The 20,707-nt window shown below is 40.2% G+C and overlaps 1 long non-coding RNA gene and 1 gene segment (V, D, J or C); both read right to left on the reverse strand.

The window, feature by feature from the left end:
* The window catches only part of LOC114785173 (immunoglobulin kappa light chain-like), a 33,154-nt gene that overhangs the window by 2,067 nt on the left and 10,380 nt on the right, over positions 1 to 20,707 (reverse strand). The window contains 1 exon segment of the C gene segment in view: positions 4,048 to 4,089. Within this exon segment, the coding sequence occupies positions 4,048 to 4,089 (42 nt within the window).
* LOC114785187 (uncharacterized) lies at positions 8,319 to 10,016 on the reverse strand. The gene is made up of 4 exons (XR_003749030.1): positions 9,793 to 10,016; positions 9,698 to 9,711; positions 8,756 to 8,900; positions 8,319 to 8,629 (listed from the first exon to the last, which is right to left on the reverse strand). It is a non-coding gene; the product is annotated as an uncharacterized LOC114785187 (long non-coding RNA).

The raw sequence follows: 20,707 nt of genomic DNA on the forward strand, positions 1-20,707 counted from the left end.
GGCCGAAGTAAGCTTGGTCATAGTTCATACTGACACACGACAACATCCAAAACTCACAGGGACCTGCGAGCTCTAAACCTCTGAATTCTCATTCAGATATAACAAACACACCATCCCAAGCACCTTTTCTTACGATTCATTTAAATATTAGGATCTACGTAACACCAGCATTTTGATGATCAAAATAAAATGTGCCACGTCCCCAATAAATGAACATCCAGAAATGAACAGATCTTTCATTACTGGGATGAGAATAACAATTTGGCTAAACATTTAGTGTAACTTAACTCAGTATATATGTTCCTTACCGAGAACAGTGAGTTTGGTTCCCTTTCCAAAGTGCGCAGGCTGGGTGTTCACAACGATCAGCCACAACTGATAAAACCATCAGCTTGCTGCCAGTGGCCTCTGCATACAGGGCGTCCACTGGGACATAATGTGTTTATTTATTTTCACTTCAAAATGTTTAAAACTAAATTAGATTATGTTATATTGTATGTCCCTAGGCTTAAAGTGCAAATCCCATCTTCGCCCAGCACACAATTTGCCAACGAGTTTTACAGATCAACAATGTACGATGCTTGAGTTCTTACCTAGAACCGTCAATTTGGTGCCAGATCCAAACTCTGCTTTGTTGTTGTAGCACAGACTGAAGCGCTACTACTTTAAGGTGTGAACCTGTATTTTTGTTTCAAGACTAACTGACTTGCCACCATGGTGATAATATGAGCTGCACCATAAGCTCTCTGCCCAGATTTCAGCATTAAAACCAGCAACTTCATTCTAATATAAACCCTGTACCCAGAGTCACCATCGATCGACGTTAAGCAACATTTTACGCAATAATTTGAAAAATTTCTTACCTAAAACAGTAAGTTTGGTTCCCTCTCCGAAGTATGCAGGTCGGCTGTTCACAATGATCAGCCCCAACTGATAAAACCCTCGTCCCATAAAAAGCTACCTGCCTACTGTGCACCATGAACAATGTCTTCTACACAGAAGATGGCATGAAAATGGGTGATTATATGCACCTTTACTAGTTACTTTTATCACTGGCCTAACGACTCGATCTGAGCCTTGTTTCTGCTTTAGAAGTTCTTGGAAAGTTTCTGGTTTGCTTTGACCTCCCTTCATACTGGTTTAGTCACACAAATTAGAGTTCACTATGTTTTTACTTGCATCATAAATGAACTTTTTCTTACCCAGAACTGTGAGTTTGGTTCCCTTTCCAAAGTATGCAGGCAGGTTGGTCACAATGATCGACTGCAACTGATAAAACTGTCAGCCTCTAATAAACTGCCTGCCTGTCTGCCCTTCCATGGGAAGAATATATAGTACAGCATGGAACTCATATACATATTTCTGTAGGTTATACAGGCTTTACATGGTCACCAATGTTCTTAAATCCTTACCTAGAACAGTCAGTCTGGTGCCAGAACCAAACACTGCCTTTTCGCCGTAGCACAGAGCCTGGATGCTCTACATATTTTAACTGCTGCCCATCAGAAACAGACCAAGCAAGCCTCATTTCTTTTATGTTTTTTTTTCTTTTACATCATTCTTGCCAGACATGGTCAGTTTTAATCACCATCAATTCAATCACTTGGTAAATGTAGCGCATAACGTCACATAAAAAGGCATTAGTTCACCAAAAAAACATACTGGAAGCAAAATACTCACCTAAAACAGTGAGTTTGGTGCCTGAGCCGAAGTAAGCTGGGTTGTAGTTCACACTGACACACGACAACAGATAAAACTCTTCCTGCTCAGCACATGGAACTGCCAACTCTGAACGATTTCTAATTCAAAAACGTTCTACACATCTCCAAATGCACCTTCCATTTAAATAAGAACAATGCAACACAGACCTTTCGCATTTTCATTCTACGTATTCACAATGCAAACTCTTTGGCGCACCGCCAGATGTGCCACAATAACGCAGCAACGGGACGGAAATTAAGCACGATGCCTAGTAACACTTCAGTTAAAGCCTCGTCCGCGCTCCCCCAGGGGCTTTATACAATGACGGTGACAGATGCGACAGATTTTTCTTACCTAAAACCGTGAGCTTGGTGCCTTCTCCAAAATACGCTTGCGAGTAGGAGCACAGAGCATCAGGGCTCTGTCATAAACTCTCCTGCTCTTGCACAAGAGACAATTTAACGTTTAGCTGTCCTACGGTTGCCATATTTTACCTTCACTTAAGGTCATTCTAGCTTGACAAATAAAAGACTAATAGTGAGATGCCATGCACGAGACAATTGTGGTCTTACCCAGAATGGTTAACTTGGTCCCACCACCGAAGTAAGCCTGTGAATTTCCATAAGCACAGTGACCCGGTTCATGTGTACATCCAAATCTGTCACTTCAGTCGCTAAACTAAAGCTACTTCTATAGTAAACTTTTTGCCTCAAAATGACCCAGGTTTTAATTCATCAATGAGTTTTCAGGAACTGATATAATATATACAGACTTTTGTGGTACAATGATCTTACCAAGGACTGTTAACTTGGTTCCTTCACCGAAGTAAGCTTGAAGAGCACCAGAGGCACAGTGCCTCGGTTTAAGAATAAAAATCTACAGTTTTTCATTGTCGTGCCTGAAACGGCCGTTCTGATGCCACTTATGCCATGGCATTGTACAGTAACGCTTATGCACAAGTAATGCATATACATCAATATAGTTTGTTAAATGTATCTTACCGAGAACAGTTAACCTTGTCCCTTCGCCGAAGTAAACTTGCCAACCAGAGGCACAGCGACAGGTTCATGACTAAAAATCTACATTTTCTGGTTTTATAGTTTAAAAACAGCAAATTTTTGTGAATTTGAAGTTACAACACAATGGTTTGCAATCTTACCGAGAACAGTTAACTTGGTCCCTCTGCCGAAATAAGCTTGAGCCAAAGCACCGGAGGCACAGTCCCCCGGGTCATGATTAATTGTTTAGCATGGGTCGAATTGCCACATTTATTTTTTTTTGCACCAAAATTGAAAAGCATAATTTATATAATTGCATGTGGTAAATATGTACATTTTAATATATCTCACCAAGAACCGTTAGCTTGGTCCCTCCACCGAAGTGAGCCTGATTGTCCCGGTTAATCAAGAAAAATCTACTGTGTCGAAACTGCTCTATTCAGTTAAATATCTGACATTTTCTTATGTGGCTTTTCCACCTCAGTTTTCAGTAACATGTTGTACACACAACTGAAACAGTGAATCTATTGATTTACATTAAATTGCTGCTCCACTTACCAAGAACAGTTAACTTGGTCCCTTTGCCAAAGTAAGCTTGATTCACAGAGCCACAGCGCCCTGGGTCATGAATAAAAATCTACCACACCAAGCCACACTGCCATGAACACCTTTTCTTCTGAAAAGCGGCAGTTTTCATGGACTGATATAGTTTAAACATTTTCACGTTTCTTACCCAGAACAGTTAACTTCGTCCCTCCGCCGAAGTAAGCCTGTGACATGCCAGTGTCACAGCATCACATTCATGAGTCAAAATCTACAGCAGGGAGGCTAAATGGGACCAGTTTTGTTCCAGTTTTAACAATTTTAATAATTGGTTAAAATACAAATTTGTAAATGCCTTACCGAGTACTGTTAACTTGGTCCCTCCACCAAAATGAGCTTGATAACCACCAGTGGCACAGTGCCCCAGGTCAGGAATACAATATCTCTGAACACTTCGTCCTTACACTGACTCAAACGTTTTACTGTAATTTATCTTTCTCAGCGCAACGTCTATCAACATGAACCGTCATAAAGGATGTTTAATTGTTATTTATCTTACCAAGAACTGTTAACTTGGTTCCTCCACCAAAGTGAGCTTGAAAACCAGAGGCACAGCAGCCCAGATCATGAATAAAAAAAAAGCTGTTTCTCTGGGCATGGAAGCACTGTTTAGCCGACTCTGTGCTTCTGTTTTCATTACTAAATAATGCCTGTTATGCACCACTAAGGACAACATTGACAGCATGAAATGGTTCAGGACTGCATGAACACTGAATTCAAACACATCAAGCTGGATTTTACTTACCAAGAACGGTCAGTTTTGTGCCGGCACCAAAATATGCTTCATAATTGGCACAGCACATAGAGGCCATGTCAAAAAGTTCCAAAAATCCCAGATAAGAGATTCTTGTCTGAGCAAACTCTCATTCAGCCAGTAACATTTAGTTATTATATGAAATAAGCAACATGATCTTACCAAGAATGGTCAGTTTGGTGCCTTGGCCAAAGTAGGCTGGGTTAGCGTTGGCACAGAGGTACAGTAAACGCAAATTTCTAATCAGGATCTTTTCTTGCGATGGAATCACTTACCTAATACTGTCAATTTTGTTCCATTTCCAAAGTAAGCCTGACTTCCAGTGACACACAGTTTTTCCCCACATCAACAATTATCCAGACCCATTAATATTTAAAAAAAACTCCACAAAAGCAAAAAACAAAAATATAATACATCTGATGTGACCGCTAAAAAATACAAGTTCCTTGGCCATCCATCAAGGCTAAATTCAGACTTGTACATTGCAAACATGTTGTGTGATTGAATGAATTCCTCAAAAGATAAAATCAATCAAAATCTGCACTGGTCTCCAAAAAAAAAAAAAAAAAAGTCACAGTTTACATTATAATCCAGTAAAAATCCAAGATGAGTTGAACTTCGTGAGTTTTGAGCTTTCTTGTCCCTCAGAAACCCCTCAGCAGGGCTGGCAAATACCTATAGGTTTTTGTACGGCGTCTCTATGGAGATGTATCACCGTGGCCCCCTGTCCCCACGGTGCTAAATCATCACACAAAAACAAATAATTCTCCCTCCTCCTCTCTATTATCCGTCAGCGATCTCCCAGCAGGTGCTGCTCGGTGTGCACCTCAATCGGAACTCGATGCTGCTATTTTTGAGGGTTCCAAGAATTAAGTCACGTGCTGCACTCCTCACCCCTGTGCCTATACATGCACAAGCTTTAAATATGACTCTTACATTTAACCCCACCCCCTCGTCCTAAGACAACTCACTGTCGTTCATTATGCTTCACAGACATGTATATCGATTTTTAGATTGTCCTATCATGCGAAAAAATATCGTTTTAAAAGCAGAAATATCCAGCTGGACATAATATCATTTCTGAGATAAGTTAGGGTTTTTGACATACCCACACATTTTGAAACTAAATTATATTATGTCATAAGTTGTACACAAAGTCCCCACAAAGGTGTGAAGGCATTTTTGAAAACACCATTTCCCCCATACATACATTTTATAGACTCCATAAATCAATTAAAAGAGGAGTGAAAACATTGCTGGTGGCCTGACAAGACAGCATAAGGCAACCTCACCCAGAGATCAGTATTGTATCAAAGATTTTTCTGACTGGTATTCAACAGTTAAACTAGCTATTATAGTATTGTGTTTAATCTGTAAATTATGCGTATTATATATTCAAGGGGAATATATTTTGTTCCTGCTGCCCAAATTTAATCCAGTAATGATTTCTTAATGTCTTAAAGCATCGGGGCAATGGACAGGTCATCATTTTTATTCAATAAGTACCTTTTAAAGTGATATACTGCACAGCACATGGTGCACAAAATGAAATGTGTTTTCTGCATTTAACCCATAATCTTAGTGAGCAGTGGGCAGCCATGAAAGGCGCCCGGGGAGCAGTGTGTGGGGACGGTACCTTTCTCATGGGGACCTCAGTGGCACCTGGATTTGAACCCACAACCATTTGGTTATGAGTCCACTTTGCTATGAGTCCAGGTTGCTAGGCCACCACTGCCCATTACCACCTATTACTTTGTGATGTAACTATATGTGGAATGAGTGTATAGCTGCCAGCTGAGACGTGAATGATGTTCCATTACATTTGCATTACATAAATGAATCACTTTTTTGATGCAGCTTTGTTGACTTGTATAAATATCTACTGGTCATACAGATGAGAACTGAATGTGTGACATTGGTACTGCGGTTTTGCAGGTGTTTGAACAATGGGTATAATCTCAACAAATTGGCCTGCAGAGGGCAGTATTTGATCTCTTTTGTTCAATCGTATGTAAAATATAATAATGTGTCTCATCATCTGAATCGAGATATTGGGTCTTAATAAAGTCTTACTTTTTTTGGTTCCAAGTAGTCATCAAAGCCTTCACTGGCTCAGGCAAGAATGAGTTTACATTGTTGACCTGTTAGAGGACACAGTTCACTGTGTTCTGTGCTGTGTATCACAATGATAAAAACAATCACTTCACATATTGTGATGGTCCTGATGCTGGGGGGTGCTCTGGTTCCTCGTTCCGGAGTATTTATGTTCAGTGTGTATTTTCCTAATTGCCTGATCATGTTAACCTGTTCTACAGGGTATAAATGTGTCCTATTTCCATCCTATCTCTGCCCTGTCATTGTGTATGTCTTGTTTGCCATGTACTTCAGTTGTCTAGTAACTCCCTTGTCTTGTGAATGTTGTGCGAATGTGTCCTTTCTTCTTCTACTAATCTGCATCACTTTATTGTAAACCAATACATTAAACTGTAAAACAACTCCCTAAAATGATCAGAGGGATATGTAAACTGTAACGTCAAAGACATATGGGTTCTGGAACTGTGGATAGCCAGTGCAAAACATCCATTTAGGAATGGACTACAGTAAAGACTAGGTATAAATTAAGGTATAAAATGTCCCACCCCCCCCAAATTTAAGTGGATATTGGTGGATTCATTGCCATCATCATTATTAATCCACTGACAAAATGTTAATTAACAAATGTCAAATCTATCATTAATTACTATTGTTTGTAGTAAATGAATAGTAGACCTTCCTTTTCTTAAGCAGTATTTCTTTTGGATGAGACAGTGGTTCTGCCACCTTGACTATGTGACAAGTAATGATTGTTCTTAATTCAGATTCATAATTTGTCATGCATCTCATTTTGCTCCCCCTGCCCCAGTGCTGCAGGTTTTTGCACAGTGGTGATGCTGATCTGAGTTAATGTGCATAACTGCAACCACAGTAATAAACCGCAGAGTCTCCAGCCTCCAGGTTTTTAATATCCAGAGTAAATTTTTTGCCGTCAGTGCGTTTCACTATGTATTTTGATGGATTAAATGGAGGTTCAACTGTTTCTGTATCTTGACCAAATGAATAAGCCACTAGTTGCATCTCTTTGAAGCTGCCCTGCTTGTACCAGATCATGGTGTAAGTTCCACTCTCGTTGTGCTCACAAGTTATTGTGCCAGATTCCATCGTTGGTTTAGATAATAAAATAAGGGGCTCCTGAACAACATTTACACCAAATGCAGATCCTGAATGAAGGGAGGAGAAAAAAAACAGAACCACATATGAGCATAATTTTAATATTATGTTAAAAACATTAGCTGAGATGGAGCTTACTGGTATAAAGAAGTATTTCCAGAACCAGCAAGAGCAGCCTCATTGTCTTCAGTGTCAAACATTCTTCCCTGACTTGAATGTTTAACAATTCGACCTCCCCCCTTTGCACCGTTAACATGAACCAGATAGCGTCATCGGGGGGGACCAGGAAGTTGCATCACAGACATCACTTTTCCACTGATATTACTTCAATTGGACATCAGAGGGCACTCAGTAACAGGAGAGTGTGCTGCATATTGCTGTTGCTTTGTGAGAGAAGCTGATGCAGTCTGACTCTAGGACTGGTTCAGTTCTGCTGCAGTCCTTACTAATATCAGTGAGAGCTTTAAAAGGAGCATTCGGGAGTATTCACAGGAGTATTCTGAATTTTCAGATTTACAAAATATCTTTGTTGGATAGTGAGACAGCAGGAGTCAGATTGCCTATGTAGTGTCAAAGGATAAGATTCAAACAAGACATGATTTTGAGTTGTATTACTATTCTTATTATTGATAGGGAGTGAGTGAGGATCCAAACAACCATAATCTATATTATAAAGTAACATAGTTATGGTGAAGGCAGCAGAACTTCATGTCTATTTTTATTTACGTTTTGTACATATATAAACAGTCCTGTTTCAAACAAATGTAGCCATAAATTATTATCACTTGACACTTTTTACATTTGACATCAATACATTTCAGGACAAAGTGGCAAACTTTGGAGACCAGACATATATTGCACCCCGTAAGCAATCTGTGATTACCTGAAATTAAATCTGTAATAAGAAATTAACAATTAAGTATGTTCGTAACTAGCTTTAATACCAAATAATGTGAGTGTTATTAGTGCACTTGAGAGTCAGCGGACTGTGGTGCATCGCTTCTTCACCCCCCCCGCAGGTTTCTGTACAGCGGTAGTGCTTGTCTGAGTTACTGTGCTAAACTGGAAGCACAGAAATACACCGCTGAGTCCTCAGCAACTGGCTTCTTAATCTGAAGAGAGAACTTTGTGACCACTGGACGTTGTGTTGAGTATTTCGACTTGTCAAACGGGGGTTCGATAGCTTCTGATTCTGGAGCGGATGAGAAAACAAGAAGCTGCATGTCTTTCTTGCTGCCCTGCTTGTACCAGTACATATAGAAATGAGTGCTGTCATTGTGTTCGCAGTATATTGTCTCCAAATCCTTGCTTGGGTTATAGAATATTTCTTGAGGTTTCTGCACAATTTTGACTCCATCTGCAGACCCTACAGGCAAAAAAGAAAAAGATTTAGTACACAATTAGCAACATTGCCTGTCTAACCCAAATCCATGCATCATGTGAGCAGAAAACATTGTCCCTATTCTTTCCCAAACCTTAAATTTATACGTACTGGCCAGAAGAAACAGAACTGAATAGAACTGCCACATTTTCGTTCCGGTGAGTGCCACTCCAGGAAAGTGTGTCACTGATTCTTGCTCTCATCACATGACATCAGAGAACATGACAGGAACTGATGCTGTGTGTTCATTTATCAGCTGAAATAGGTCAGAAGAGACAACAATGTACAACAATGTTACAAAAAAGCTAAATAACTAGTTATACATACTATTAAATGATATAATAATATATAATAATATCACACCATTTACACTAGTATAAAAGGATTCATTTGACCTCATAATACACATGCATAACAGCCACAACATTATCAGTAATACTACTACTAATAATAATGATAGAAAATAAAAATTAACAGTACTAGTAATAATAATAACAGCCTTCGTCTTCCATTAAGAATCGCCACAGCATATCAATCGTTCTGGATGTCTGCACAATTGACTTTTTTATGCCGGACACCCTTCCTGGTGCCACCCTGCCCATTTACTGGCCATTTAGGAAATACGCTGTCACCTGCATCCACGGTGGCTGGGTTAATAATAAGATTCATAGGGTGCTGCAGAGTCTCCCTCCTGTGTGTGCGGAGGGTGGTGTGTGCGGCATTGTCGCTCAGCAGTGCAGCTGTTCTGAGTCACTGTGTTGTACTGGATGCGCAGTAGTACACTGCCGTGTCTCCAGCCTCCACACTGTGGATCTGAACGGAGGAATTCTGCACCTTGGGGCGATCCAGTGTGTATTTCGATTCACCGAACGGGGCCACGATTTCCGCGGCGCCTTTGTTGAGAGAGAATGCGAATAGCCTCATCTCCCCGTCGCTCCCTTGCTTGTACCAGTACATGTAGAAGTGATTGCTGCCGTCATGCACGCAGTAAAGAATTGCTGAGTCGGTTTGTGGTTTTATAAATAAAATCTCAGGGTCCTGAAATATATTTACCCCAGACACAATGCCTGAGTTGAAAAAAGAAGCAAAGGTTGAGCATGTGAAACACACATTCCAAAAATATGATTATGTGTTCACTTTTTTTTTACCTGCAGTGTGAAGAAGCACAAGTAACTGAGGAAGGAACTTCATGCTGCGGCAGACAAGATGCTAATGGCTTTTCTATAATGCACACCTTCTGTCACTCACCCCTTCTGTCTACTGTTTGTGGTCAAGTACTGCAACTGTCACACATACAGTACAGGCCAAAAGTTTGGACACACCTTCTCATTCAATGTGTTTTCTTTATTTTCAGGACCATTTACATTGGTAGATTCTCACTGATGCATCAAAACTATGAAGGAACACATGTGGAGTTCTGTACTTAACAAAAAAGGTGAACATGTCAACCATCAATGACACCGAATAAAAGCAAAAACAAGTTCTGTTCCCATTCCTTTCTCAGTGGGCCGTGCTTGGAGCGTGTCAGCCTTTGGGTGGTCATCATCACATTCCTGAAGAGACAACATTGCTGATTTGTCTTGAAGAGAGGTAGCATCAAGGCAGAAGGCTCTCTGCGCACACGTACATTATCAGGCGCCTGGGGAGCAATGTGTTTGCTCAGCGGCACCTCAGTGGCACCTTGGCGGTTCGGGACTTGAACCGGCAACCTTCAGTGTGTGTTTTACAAGGGTATCAATGTTGGAAATGTTTGACCGACAACCATCATCAAGGAATTGTATGGAAGATTCTTGTGACACGTCCTACAACCCATGACAGTAGATCAGACATGCTCTAAACCACAGGATCTTCCTGAGGTGATATGATTTACAATTCTGTCCCCTGTAAAAGAACAGGTGCTTCTGGAAGCTTCTTGTAAAGCTGCACAGTCTGCACAACTCACTGTGACTTGCTGCACAGTAGTACATGCCGCTGTCATCCAGGGAAAGGTTGGAGATCTGCAGGCTGAATTTGTTTGCAGATGTATCGAGGAACACCTCAAGGTTATTGACCCTGCTGTCGTACTCCTTTATCAGGAACTCGATCGCTGTGCCATGGTCCCCAGCTTGCCTGTACCACTGCATTGTGTAACTGTTCATTCCGGGCACACTGCAGTCCAGTATCACTGAGTGTCCAGCACCTGCCCTCAAAAAGGCTTTTGTCTGGAGAACCTTGGGGCCCGAGGTCAGTCCTGCAGAGAAGGATGGGAGAATTAAAAAAAATGTATATATATTGTATTAACTGTTTTCCGGACACATTTCCAGCACTTACCTTGATGCAGTAGACATAATAGAAGAAGCACAGAGAGCATGTTGCTCCAAACCACTCCTCTCACTGAATTATAAACCAGTTTGCGCTCATACTTACTTGACCTCAGAAGGTGTGTCCTCTGCTCTATTACCACTATTCCATCACAGCACACAAAACTGCCTTTTCATAATGATAATAATCTAAAAAAAATCAACTTTTAGTGTCTTTTTAGGTACAAGACAGATATTCCACATTTGGCATTAGTAATATTACCTTTTTAATCAGATTTAGCAATGAAGTGCATCAAAATACAAAATGTAACATTAAGTGTGTTAAAATTTGGTTCAGTGTGTTTAGGTTCATAGTGTTTAAGGAGATATGCTGTGATACAATTCACAATTGTCCCCTTTACATCAAAAATAAAAAACCTTTGGGGTTTTGTCTCCCCCTATTGGAGCAGAAAGTAAGAATACGCTTTCGTTATTATTATTCAAGTATTGAAAGATATCAGAAACGAAAAACAAACAAATGTCCCACATTCAAGGGCATTATTACAATTTTTTTTTGCAGAGCATGCAAACTCAGCATTTTAACCAAATTCTGAATGATTAATGTGATTAAGGCCATTATTTGATTCAGTTGCACACAACCTGTGTGTATGCTTAACACATACACATTATTCAGTGTTTTCACCACTTCCGATGCCTCTCATCAACCCTTCATGCTGTGTCCATGTATGATGCAGATGGCGAGGTTGTGGAGTTATGCCGGGATCCACTGAGGAAGCTGTGACTGTAGGAAACTCAGAACAAAATGTATTGTTATAATCAATAATTTATCTTGGAAGGTTTGAGGGGTCAGAGACCAAGAGTCAGTTCAATTTTGTCTTTATGTGAGAAATGCCTAGAGACAATTTGTGTTGCAGCTTGTTGCAGCCATGCGAACCTTACCCTTCTGCATAGTTCACATGCATATTTTTTGCAAATTCTGAATATGAATTTCAAATGACTTTTGATGTCTCCAGAAGAAATATGTATCTAAACCAGTCTGTGGTTACTTTTCTGTTCTCAATTGCCAAGTTCATTAATCTGCTGGGCCCACCGTAAATGTTTTTGTCGTGCAGATCCAGGTTTCACTACAATCTGTAGAGTAGCTGCACAGTAATATACTGCACTGTCTGGCAGCGTGACATCTGAAACTTTCAGTGTCCCTTCGGACCTTCCATCTCCACTAAAAGAAATCCTGTCCACCTCCATATAGCCGGTGTCGTAGAAGAGGTTCCCGAGATATTTGAGCTCTGAGCCATGCTGCTGATACCAGTGCATTCGGTCATAGCTGGTAAGTTTGTGAGAGCAGATGAGCTCAACTTGTTTTCCCTCGTTCACGATCATGTCCTTGGGAGCTTGGTGAACTTTATTACAGGAAACAGAACCTGAGGAAAGTCTGGAAATATTTATTAATGAAGATCAACACACCTACCTGGACCACAGGCTTGATTGAATTATTACCTGTAAATAAATATACACATGATATGCAGAGGATTAATACCCCACCCATCATGCAGTGTGACTTGCCAGTGAATGACGCTTAACTTGGGTTCGGAGTCCCTTAAGATAATGCCATGGCAGGAAGTGCAACTCTTCATTACACCAATGAACAGCAACATAATCTTCATTTAGAAATAGTAATTATGACTTAAAAAACAGGCTCCAGAAATATCAGATTTTTTAGGATGTCACAACAATATTCATTGCAATAAATACAAGCAACACGTCTGGTCCACGAATCGTCTGCACACTCAGATTTGCAGATTTTGCAAAACAGGTGAGACCAGATTTTTATTTCCATTTTATCTTTCTGTCAGAGCCTGTAGGGTAATTTATAAAAAAGGTAATTCTCTCTCACTCCCCATCTGATCCTTGTCTCCCACAATTGTCTGTCATACATTCAAATATGCACTATAGCAAGCTTTATGTCTGAAGAATGAATTGTCATGAAGGAGTGGCAGGGAGATAAGAAGGACATATTTTGCCTCACTGCCTCAAAACACAGGGCACTGAGATCTCAGAAATAAATGTGTCAGTTCTAATAAATAAATGTGTGCTTGACCGAAGGGTCGGACACGCCATGGATGCATTCATTCTAATTACAACAGATGGACAGAAATGAAGCCAATCAAAAATTCTGGTCTGGAAGACTCTCTGGACCAGAAACACTAGGAAATAAATGTGACAAATTGAATTGAATTCTTTGAAAAATGTTCAATTTATTAATTGTTAAAATGGTAATAAATTGAGAACTCCAATCTAATCTAAATGTGATACTGTTGAATATCCAAAGTTATGTTTTGTAGGAAGGATTTCAACTGCTGTTCATCTCCGAGCCGCAACATACAGCTGCTGAGTGTGGTTTCCGAACGCGGTAGGCCCTGAGTGTATGTACGCGTGCCGCCATTTCTTGTGTGGTGGAGAGATCATCTGGATGACTGTGTAAAACTAGCAGCACAGTAATACACTGCACTCTCTTCTGAAGTAACGTCGGTGATAGCCAGGGAGGCATTTTTCTTCGAGTGCCCACTCAGGCTAAATCTCGTCTTAAAATTCCCCTCGGGTGTGGGATTTTCGTAGTGAAGCATTCCGATCAGGTCAATGGCTCCTCCATCCCTCTTCTGCTGGTACCAGAACATGTAAGGATAGTTGTCATCACCATGGTAACAATTCATCTTAACTTCTTTGCCCATTGATTGTAGCAGATGTTTAGGTGTTTGGTGGACAATGAGAGATGACGTTCCACCTGCAGAGCAATGCATTACAAAAAAGAATTACCTTTAAAAAAGGAACCATCAAACCTGCTTGACATTAGCATTCTTACCTACAAACCAAAACAGAGAGACGGTTACCGAGAACGCTGCATCAACCATTCTAGAGAGGTATTGTAAATTGTTCACAGATGTCCAACACCTTGGAGGTGTTTATACATGCCCATTTACAATAATTACAATGATTTGGCTGTCTCATTAATATGTTGATGAGCTCTGTTCTAATTGGCTGGTTGGTTTGGCACTGGGCTTCTCCTTGCTACCGAGGTTGTCCTTGTTACTATGCTTAAATGTGAACAGGCTTAAATTCCGTGGGCTGTCTTATCTGATCCGAGGTCAGAATGCATGTCTTAGTTTCTAAGGCTGCGTTAGAAGAATGTGAAAGTGCATGAATGCATCACTACTCTTTTAAGTCAAGTGGAACACAAACCTCCATTTAAATGCCAGCAATACAGTGGTATTTGTAGAGGGCAAGTACAGCAATAAAGCATTATTCTAGTTACTGTTCAACACCAGGAGGTACACAGGTCTTGATCAAATCAGATGGAGTTTGAAGAACTTTCCTTCCAGGGTGAATCAATTGTTCCATGATGTATTCTTAACCATAGTCATACCTGCCAGTCAGGCTAGTGAGCTGAAAATGGCATTGGTGAACATGGTGAGTTCAAACCTGAAATTGGTTCTAATGGTCTTCATTCAGAAGAACAGAGGAAGTGACATCACACATGCTTCCACATAGAAATTGGATTATTGTTGCCTTTATCTGCTATCGGAAGTATCAAAATAAGTACATTATAAGTAATTTTTTTGTTGTAATCAGCAGACGGTAAAATGAATCATGTCGTATGGTGCAGGAAATGCTCTATACAAGTCAGTTTCATGAACAGAAAATTAGACAAGTGGATGTGATTTCACTACATGTGTTTTGTTCTCTTCATAGAATGCATAAAGTAGCATAAAGTTCTGGATGCTGTGGTACACTTAGCAGATAATTATTCATTATAACAAAACATACAGCTTATAAAGGCAAGGCAGGTATTATATTATATAGTTTCTGGACGTGTTTAAATATTTCTCCATCAGCTGAAGGGGGAGGTTCAGAGCCAGGACTCTCATGCAGGTGTGCGTTCGGTGGTCTAGTTAATTACCAGGGGGTTTTTGTTGAGGAGAGAACATCAGTCCACCACTGTGCTCTACTGGCAGCACAGAAATACACAGCATTGCGTTCAGACGGGTTCAGGGTGAAACTCAGAGTAGACAAATTCTCCCCATCTCCGTTCACGTTGAACTGGCCTATGAATGGAGTTTCAATGGTTATTGATTTATAGAAGACAAATCCAATAAGCTTCAGGGCCATGTCTTTCTCTGGCCTTTGGTACCACAATATAGTGTCATAGCTTTTAATGTGGTGGCTACAGTTTATCTGTACGAAGCTTCCAGGCTGGCATTGCAGATCAAGGGGAATCTGCTCAGCTTTATTACTGTATGACAAACCTGGAGAAGGAACAAAAGCATCATTACATAAATCTGAATTGAGCAATCGTATTGAACTATTTCCTTGTGAAATGGTTAAAATATTATATTCATTTGGTTACTTACCAAAAAGGGAGAATAAAGAGGTTGTTAATGTGATGAAATGTCCAGTCATATTGTGGAGATGGAGACTAAAGAAACAGAACCAAAACACAGATCTAATAAGAACTGCTGATGGGAGGAGACAGAACATTGGGTGTTGTCTGTGACGGTGTAGGTATCATGAGAGTGATGTGTGTTCAGGACAACATACCTAAGCTGAGTGCTTACCAAAAGATTTTTTGTGAAGAAAATATAACACAACACAATGATACCACCCCATATACGTAACTATATTTATATAGTTATGTTTTGCTGCCATAGGTTGTATTGTCCAAGTAATGCTTGTCATTCTGAAAGTATTTGGTTTATATTACAGACCAGATGAACACCCATAGTACCACAGGTCACTTCACAGTGTGTGGGCATTATATATATATAAAGAACAGATCATCACCCCTTCACAATAATGACCAAGACACATCATTTTAACATTTCATTATGCATCTATTTTGTGAAACTTGATACACCGTGTGCATTGCTGCGTGGAAAGGACGTTTGAATTTGATCTCAAGTACTCACACATGATCTCAAATATTGTAATGCAAGGGCTACACTTTCGTAGCTGTATGCACCCAGATGAATAATAATGCTATAGTGTATGATACATTTTTAATCTCTTGGCTCTTCATTCATTAACATGAATATTAGGCATTAAGCAGGTGAGCATTTAGTGGGTGTTCATGGTGGTTTTCTCGACTTGGAAGAGGTTTTTGAAGTAAAATGAAGATCCCAGCAGCAATGTGCTCTACTTGCAGCACAGAAATATACTGCACTGGAACCAGCCTTAAAAGTCAGATTGGCCATGTTCTGCCCGTCTCCACTCATGTCGAAATTGTCCTTGTATGAAGTGTCTGTGTCTGGATTACTGTGGTAGATATATCTAACAAGTTCCAGGGCCGTTTCTCCTTCTAACCTCTGGTACCACAGTATAGTGTAATAACTACTAATGCTGTGGTTACAGGTGTTCTGCACAGATTCTCCAGGCTTGCAGAGCAGGTCAAGGGGAGACTGGTCAACATCGTTACTGACTGATGAAACTGAACCTGTCGAAATAACAGGACTAAAGGATTTTGTTTAGCAGCCACATGCAATGCTGTCTACATAATGTTTACAGCACATCGCGCTATAAGAAAATTAAATAAAGTAAAATATTATGTGTATTAAAATTTGATTTATTTTATTCAATTAATTTGAGAATAAGTTCTCTTTTGTGAACTTACATGAAAGTAAAGATACAGCTAGGGTGATCAATAATCTAATCATGATGGTTAAAAAAGGAGACGAAAGAAACAGAACAGAGGTAAAGCATTTAAGAAGAGCTTGTTCTAATGCCAGATCCTTTAGTTGTCATGTCCATCACCAAAGGAAGCAGAAATTTTGTCACTTCTGTCTCTAGAGAAGCATTTTTGTACATGAATGAAGCCATGACAATACCATTGACAATACCATTGTCATGAATGGGGCCCTGACGGCCCCTACTGGGCACTTGATCTACTTTACATTAAACTTGATCTAGTTTACATTACATCTACGTCTATTGCACATGTGAGAATATACCTGAATGTAGAGTTACTGAGCTACATCCCCACCTGCAGGTATGCAATTGCGCTGCAGCTCAGTCAGGAATATTTGATAAAGGACACTGGAAGGTTGCTGCACTGTGCCTGCTGTCAGCGCAGAAGTAGATGCCGCTGTCTTCGGCGTTCAGGTTCTTCACTGTGAAAGTGCCAGTCTCTGGAGCTTTTTTAATGGCCTCATATTTATCTTTGCTGAAGTCTCCATAGTCTGGCTCACCTCCAACAAAGGTGAAGGCCACTCGCCTCATTCCTTCTCCTGGACGCTGTCGGAACCAGTACATCTGATTGTGACTTATATCCTTATCATGGCTGCAATTCATTACAGCAATACCCTGGGAATATTCCCAACTGATTTTGGGAACCTGTGTAACACCATCTCCCTTAACATCACCTATAGAAATTTAGATATTCTGTTATTTAAAAAAAAAAAAACTTGATTAATTTTATTATTCATTGGTAGTAAATAATTACCTGTAAACCAGGTGAACATGGTAGTTAAAACTGCTAAGATTAAGACCATGGTGAAGTAGTAGTGAAGTAGCAGAAGTATTTGTGTGTGCTCAGAAAGAATGAGGGTGGGTAGAAGCTGGAGGAGGAGAAAATAATCATCATCATCATTATCATCATCATCATCATGACATCTGTGCTTGGGCTTTGAATCAGTCAGTTATGCTGGTTTGATGCAGGTGTATGGAACCCTGATGGGGGTTTTTGTGTGGTGGCGAGTGGAACAGCTGTAACTGTGTATAGGCTGCACAGAAATACACACCAGTATCGGCCAAGGTGAGGTTCATCAGGGTCATTCTGTTTTCCATTCCAAAGTTTGCGTTCCCCTCCATCTTTAATTTCTGTTCATATTCAGTCTCAGGATAAGGAAATGTTTCCAGCAGATATCCCAGGACTATTAAACCTTTATATGGAGTCTGTTTGTACCAGAGAATTTGATTAAAGTGTGTAAATCTGTGTGAACACTGGAACTGTGCTGAGTAGTCTGACTTCATCACAGTGTTTTCAGGAGACTGATTTACACTGTTACCTAAAGGACAAAAAGAATACAAAAGAGTCAAATAAGAGTCAAAGTCAATAACACAAGTAAATATGTCTGTCTGTCATAGTCAAATAATTAAATACAAATCAAATACATTGCAAAAAAAAAATAAAAATTCAATTCATTATCATTTCGGAATACCTTCAACATAGAACATCAGGTTAGTTAAACCTATGAGGAGTCGGATCATATTGACTCACTGGTGATAATGACGAAAGTGAACTGAAGAGGGGAAGTCTCTTACTTCATACCCCGCTTCATGGCTCTACTGGTACATTGCAGCATATTTAGCCTGTTTCCATCTGAAGATCTGAAGATACGCCTCCTTTTCTTCATCTCTGCTCCTGTGTCTGTGGTGTATACACCTTATTTTATAAAAAACTTGACTCATTTTCTGTGAAGAACAATGAGTCAAGCACACAGTGAGTTTTCTCTGTCTCTCCCTCGTTTTTTGAGGATATCCGGGGGTTTTCAACAGTTAATCTCAAGCCTTGTGGCTCCCCAATAATCCTGATGTAATAGGAGTTAAATAAACAATAAATTGTATATAATAAAGCTGTATGGATAAGAAACATCATTACATAACAGTAACATTATCAGATATTTACAAATAAATCAAAGTGTCCAGCATTTCTTAGGATAAACATATTGTTATAATATTAAAATATTTTATCTTATCATTATAACAAGCAGGAGTTCTTGTAGCTGCGCCCTCAGAACTGCAGCACTGTGCTTCACTGGCAGCGCAGTAATACACCCCGGTGTCTTCGCCCAGACTTAGCTTGACAAAATGTAAAACCGATTCTTTCCTGCCATCACCAGTAACGCTGAAGTGACCAGCGTATGAACCTTCCATGCTTGGAGAGTCGTATCGTACGTAGCCAATGAGTTTTAACGCCGTGTCTCTCGGTGACTTCTGATACCACTGAATCATATAGAAGTCAGAATTACTGTGACTGCAGGTAAGCTTCACAGAATCTACAGGTGAAACCAGCATCTCGGGTGGAGTTTGAGCAACGTCGTTGCTTTTGGATGCTCCTGTGGACACAGACATTCCGAAAAATTCAGAAAACATTCAGAAAAGAAAAGAATTTTAGTGTCTGTTTTTTGTTTAATTGAATACCTTCAGCCAAAACTGGTAGAAAGATCAGAAGAAATAGAAGAAGAATTCTACTCATGCTGATGTTGCACAACTGCAGAGTGTTACAGACTACAGTAGGTAAAAGGAAGTGATGTCATCAGAGGACTGGAGATGACATCTGCTGAGCTGAGTTGGACGAGAATGAATTGGACGAGGATTGCAATAAGGACGTTTTGATGTCAAATTGGTAATGAAGCCCAGAAAAAAATTGAACTAATAATCCACAGTAATCATGATGAAGGACAAAACCTGGCTTTTCTCACCGTGCAAACCCAGACGAATGATGAAAGAGGCTGATGCCAGATGTGTTTTGGGTGGTTTTTGTCATCAGGGACGTGCCTTATTTAGTGCTGTGTACACTAGCTGCACAGAAGTACACTGCACTGTCATCTGCAGACAGTTGATTTATAGTCATCAAGCATTTCTGTCCGACACCAGAATCTCCAGTCAAGCTTATTTTATCTTCAAATTCTTTCTCTTTGTTCTTATTCATGCGATAGACATATCCCATCAGTTTAAGTTTATCCTGGGTTTGCTGGTACCAAAGGATTGTATTGTAGCTTTGCTTGTGATGGATGCATTGGATCTCAGCAGATGCATGTTTGACAGCAGTCAGGTCACTCGGCGTCTGATCTACATCGGCACTCAGACCTTGACCTGTGAACGGTGGGTGTAAAATTATTACATTTGTCCCTGCAGTAAAAATGTCCATACCGATTGCATTCAGATTTACCTGTGATCCTGAATATCAGGACAGCGATGATGCTGACTGTAGTCATGTTCTTCTCCCATCTGGATGAAATAAAATGAGTACATGGTATTTGCATCTGGGATCTTTGGCTGCACAAAACCAACTCCAGGAAAGATGTGAAATATAGCGCCCCCTTATGAGTGAACTGACAAACACCCCCTGTTAAGGAAAACAGTGTGGTGTGTAATAATATATTTATTCCACATTTAGTATTTCATTCATTAACTTATTATAGTGAACAATATTGTTTCTTTTTTGAAGAGGAGCTTGTGTAGCCAACAAAAAACAAGTTTCAATAAGCTTTCGTCAGATTACAACATTATGGATAAATATCCAGGAGTCCCGTTGTCAAGCACGGGTTTACATGCTTATTCTGCAGGGTGGGTGTCGATCTGCGTTCATCGCACAGCTGCTGGCAGGCCTGACGTTTGAGAGGAGTTCTTGTAGCTGCGCCCTCAGAACTGCAGCACTGTGCTTCACTGGCAGCGCAGTAATACACCCCGGTGTCTTCGCCCAGACTTAGCTTGACAAAATTTAATACCGATTCTTTCCTGCCATCACCAGTAACGCTGAAGTGACCAGCGTATGAACCTTCCATGCTTGGAGAGTCGTATCGTACGTAGCCAATGAGTTTTAACGCCGTGTCTCTCGGTGACTTCTGATACCACTGAATCAGAGTGAAGTCAGAATTACTGTGACTGCAGGTAAGCTTCACAGAATCTACAGATGAAACCAGCATCTCTGGTGGAGTTTGAGCAACGTCGTTGCTTTTGGATGCTCCTGTGGACACAGACATGAATTTGA

This window comes from Denticeps clupeoides, chromosome 1 (assembly GCF_900700375.1).
Source record: "Denticeps clupeoides chromosome 1, fDenClu1.1, whole genome shotgun sequence".
Taxonomy (NCBI): Eukaryota; Metazoa; Chordata; class Actinopteri; order Clupeiformes; family Denticipitidae; genus Denticeps; species Denticeps clupeoides.